This window comes from Limulus polyphemus, unplaced genomic scaffold, assembly GCF_000517525.1.
Source record: "Limulus polyphemus unplaced genomic scaffold, Limulus_polyphemus-2.1.2 Scaffold12066, whole genome shotgun sequence".
Lineage (NCBI taxonomy): Eukaryota > Metazoa > Arthropoda > Merostomata > Xiphosura > Limulidae > Limulus > Limulus polyphemus.
This window is the reverse complement of record NW_013677676.1, coordinates 5,437-10,289: the sequence shown is the minus strand read 5'-3', so window position 1 is coordinate 10,289 and position 4,853 is coordinate 5,437. Positions and strand designations below refer to the sequence as shown.

General features: G+C 38.4%; 1 protein-coding gene across 1 annotated transcript; it reads right to left on the bottom strand.

Annotated features, from left to right (window-relative positions):
- Window positions 1–565: 565 nt before the first annotated feature.
- On the bottom strand, window positions 566–1,325 carry LOC106476912 (atrial natriuretic peptide receptor 3-like; the record flags this gene model as incomplete). Its single annotated transcript, XM_013937528.1, has 1 exon — window positions 566–1,325. A coding segment is annotated over exon 1 (760 nt), but the record flags the coding sequence as incomplete, so codon positions are not given.
- Between the last annotated feature and the right edge of the window lie 3,528 nt (window positions 1,326–4,853).

Genomic DNA, 4,853 nt, shown 5'->3' with positions numbered 1-4,853 from the left:
GTTCTATAGATCTGAATAACACCTGAATAATGGAAATATCGTTCGGCTTGTGCGATTATGTAATTTGTGTTTTAATCTGCCAATCATAATATTGAATACACTTTGGTATCAGAAATATAATGTCTGATATTTAGCCGCGGCATAACGGCTCATAGAATGTCTCTGAGTTTGTTTTCAAATACAAGCTTTTAGCTCATAGCCCCATCTCTTGACCGATTTGAGATCTAATTACAGCTGCAGCTATTGAGGGTTCCCTCGTGTTTCAAATACTTATAGATATTTTTACGAGCTAGGTTAAACATATTATATCTCTTTCGGTGACGAGGAATCCACTTTGAGACTAATAATGGTTAGAGACGGCTTGAATGGGTAATGAAGAAAAACTTTAATATAAGTTTAACATAACAGCAAATGTACAACGTTTCGACAAGCCGTCTCCAGCCATTATATTATATCTCTACAGTTTATAGCTGTAGGTATATCCCTAGGTTTTACCTTTGACTTTTGATATAATATCGATAAACCTACTTAATGTTTGTCTCTATGGTTACATTTGTCATCTTACCGCCATGCCTTGTCCCCGTTTCTTCACGCAAGACTTCAGAAGCCGTGGTCAAAGTCATGTAACTCTGCAGTTTATAATGCCGGACTGTGAAATCCTCCAACGGGCGAAGCTCGGACAATAGAGCCTTTGTCCAAAGTACACAGTAGTCTTCTTTGGCCACTTTAGACCTGGCCAGTGCTTCGTACATGATCAGAACGTTTTGCCAGTTGAACTGCTGTAAAATGTTGACCACGAAGGACGCCAGGCCATCGAACGAGAGGCCTGTCCGTGTTAGGAGATAATACTCTGTGTCAAACTCAGATTTCTTGAGGCCATAGTCCGAAGCCAGACCGCCAGCGGTCAACATGGGAATATCGAAAAACTTCAAAAGTCGGGCTATGGGAGCAATGACATAATCACAGACTGGGCCCAGGATGACGTGGACCCGCTGTTCAATAAATATTCTAAAAGCGTACAAAAGACCGTATGCGGGGATGCAGTGTGTGTCATAATAGAGAATCTCCCAGCGGTATCCAGAAATCATCTCCCGGATTTCCACCGCGTGTACGGCCAAAGAGATGGCCGGTCCTACCCGCGGGATGGAGCCTAAGTAGTAGCTGGAGTTAGGCAGGAGTACGGCCACACGGATCACATGGTCAGAGAGGTCAGACACTTCGTTTTGTCCCATGATTGGTGTGGATAGTGTGGCTAAGAGTAAGATTGACCATGAACGTAATGGATTATCAAGCCTAACGGCCTGCGCCTTCTTCAAATACACCATTTTTTTTGTGAGATTATAAAGTTAAATATCTTATAGAGATAACTACAGTATTAAAGTACCGTGCCAGTATAATTCGTTAAATTATCTCAATCCAAGGCTTTCCATCCTTTGTTCATCAATCCTTATCAACTGTTTTACTTTACGATTTTATCTTCTACGCCGTCTATCCATTCCTTGCTAACATCCAGTTGTATATTTACTATTTTCTAGCATTTGAACCCCCCTTCTTTTTTTAACTTTCGTATGGAGAAATAACTAAACACGTAAGAAGAGATAGACTTCCAGACTGATCACCTTGTTATTATGTATGGAATCAACAGCCCGCGGAGCCGCAGTCACGCGCACTGGAACGTCATGCGTACTTTTATTCATCAGTGTGTAAGCCACACTCAAAAGCGCATGCGCCGTGCTCCATTCTATTCACTTAACAGAGCCCCCTAATACAATTTCTACATGTTTCTATGTTCCTTGTGATTTCTTGTTCGTTTGAATTTCGCGCATAGCTGCACGAGGGCTATCTGTATTAGCCGTCCGTAATTTAGCAGTGTAAGACTAGCGGGAAGGTAGCTAGTCATCAACACCCACCGCCAACCCTTGGGCTACTATTTTACCAGAGAGTAGTGGGATTGACCGTAACATTATAACGCCCACATCGCTGAAAAAGCTAGCATGTTTGGTGGGACAGGGATTCGAACCCGCAGCTTGCTAGTCGAGCGCCCTAACTACCTGGCCATGCCGGGCAACTGAAGAGGAGGAGAAGAGAGGAAACACAACGAAAAATGAAAGTAAGACCAAAAATTCAAAAAAATGGAGAGAACGAAACAGAGAAATGGAAGAGTGAAAAGAACCGAAACGTCCAATAGCAAAACGAAAGAAAGAAATGTGAGAGCAAGCATTCAATAGCAAAAAAAAGAGGAAAAATCAAAACAGTCATAAAAGGAGAAGTGGAAGTAAGTTTTCTTTGATAGATTGTTTAGACAGAATATTCATGATGAGTACACTGGAAACGTCATCCTCTTTTTTTCTACAACTAGCAGTTACCGCCCATTCCAGTGTAATCATCACGGGAGTATGTTTATGGAATTTCACGCGGAGCTACTTGGGATCTATCTCCGCTAGCCGGCTCTAATTTTTTTACTGAAACACTAGAGGGAAGGCAGTTAGTGAACATCACCCACCGCCAACTCTTGGGCTGCTCTTTACCCCAGAACAGTGGGATTGACAGTCACATTATAACGCTCTCACGACTGAAAGGGCGAGCATGTTCAGTGACGGGTTTCGACCCCACAAGTCGAGCACCCTAACTAACCTTGTTGGTGAGACAAATGCCAAGCAACCCTATATTAAGGCCCGGCATGGCCAGGTGGTCAGGAGTATAAAGTTTGTTTTTTTCTAAACTTTTTATCGCACTGAATATCAAAATCATCCGAAGACAACCAGACATCTAAAGAAGAAACACAGCTAAAACACTAATGATAAAATCATTAAAGCCAACGATAAATAAATATTCAAGAACTCCCATTTATCTACATTCATATTTTATCAGCCTTATTTTGCTACAAAATAAAGCGAATTTAACGCCACCTACAACTTGTCTTCACCACCAAAAACAAACCCTATATTACAATTAAGATAAGTATTTTATTTACTCAAAGGTGTACTATTAACAACAATACGCAGAACTAGAGATTCCCAACAAAAGGGAATAAAATTAGGCTTACCTAAAGTAATATCATGAAAGGTGTCAAAGAAAATTGTAAATTAAAATAACGTCACATTTCTTACAAACCTCTCTCGTCTAAATATATATATATAAAAAAATTGTTCCATCAGTAACCTCCAATCACCTAATGTTTTTTATAATATTCGCTGTAGAGGATTCTTTGAACATGTGTTTGACCTTAATGTTTTTAAAGCTGGAAGTAGGATCTGTGTGAGCTTATCCTTCTGTGAAAATAGTTTACTGTCTTCTCTCAGTTTTTTAGTGAGAGTAAAAAAAAACAATAAAAAACACGAAACTTTGCAGAGTGAAATGTCTCATTAAATGTTAAGATCCAGCTGGTGCTAACAATCACGCTTATTCTTTAAAAAAAAAGAAACGGAAAGAGTCAATGAAAAATTAATAATCCTAAAATGGAATAGTATTTGAAACTAAACTCTTAAGAATAATGTCCCCCCATGGCTCAGCGGTTAGCCTGTAGGCTTACGACACTAAAAATAGAGTTTTGATACCTGTGGTGGGCAAAACAAAGATACCCCATTGTGTAGCTTTGTGCTTAACGACAACCAAACTAAAACCGAATCACAAATAAATTTTCAAAATATTTCGAAGTTTCTTCGTTAGCTCAAAAATATGTAAACAAACCAGCAAAATTATTTTAACTAGGTTTGACGAAGGTAAATAGCCCCCCCCCCCCAGTGGCCCAGTGCTATGTCTGCGGGCTTACAACGCTAGAATCCGGGTTATCGATACCCGTGGTGGACAGAGCACAGATTAGCCCATTGTGTAGCTTCGTGCTTAACTAACTACAAACAAACCAACAAAATTATTCAAACAAGGTTTGACCAAGGTAAATAGCCCCCCCCCCAGTGGCCCAGCGGTATGTCTGCGGGCTTACAACGCTAGAATCCGGGTTTCGATACCCGTTATGGGCAGAGGGTTCTTGGGTCGCGAGTATGTGAATAAGCTGGCCAAGTATGGTTAAATTCCTAGATAATGTTATATCAGTTATCAATAGACCTGCAAATCGTACAGTTCAGCTATCTTTGTGGAGGTAACGAAACAAATGATACACGTGGCTCGGAAACCTTTGTAATGTACAACAATATAGGTTATAGGTAATTATAACATTATGTATTTGTTTAAACTATACTTTCTGGTTATTTACAATACTATACGTTTTGGTTATGTACAACAATAAAAGTTATAGTTAATTATAACACTAAGTACTTGTTGTTTACAGCTCTTTATGTTCTAGTTCTTTTACCAATAAAAGTTTAGTTGGTAATTTCTTATGCTCAAGCTTGGTGTTTCAGAATGCTGACCAAAGAACACATTTTAGTATACATCCATAAACATCTACCTAACATTACCTGTCTGCCACGTTAAATAAATCAATCAGAATATAATGTCCTAATACCTTTATTACTGTATCTATATAAAACTTAAAAACTAGAAGAAATTAAGTAGTCAGATGGTATAGTGTTGTTTCTAGCCTGAAATAACAGATGTATATGATTAGATCATATAATGCTGTAAATAACCAGAAAATACACAGATGTATATGATTAGATCATATAATGCTGTAAATAACCAGAAAATACACATATGTAAATAGCCTAAAACTTACAGCGTTATAAAAAAAACTAAAAGGTATCGTATTGTAAAAGAACTATAACATAAAGAGCTGTAGACAACAAGTACTTAGTGTTATAATTATCTGAAAAACTTTAAATAATTTTTATTCGTCAAAGATATCTCAGATGTATTTGAAAAACAGCATAAAACCTCATTTTGTTAGATCTCTG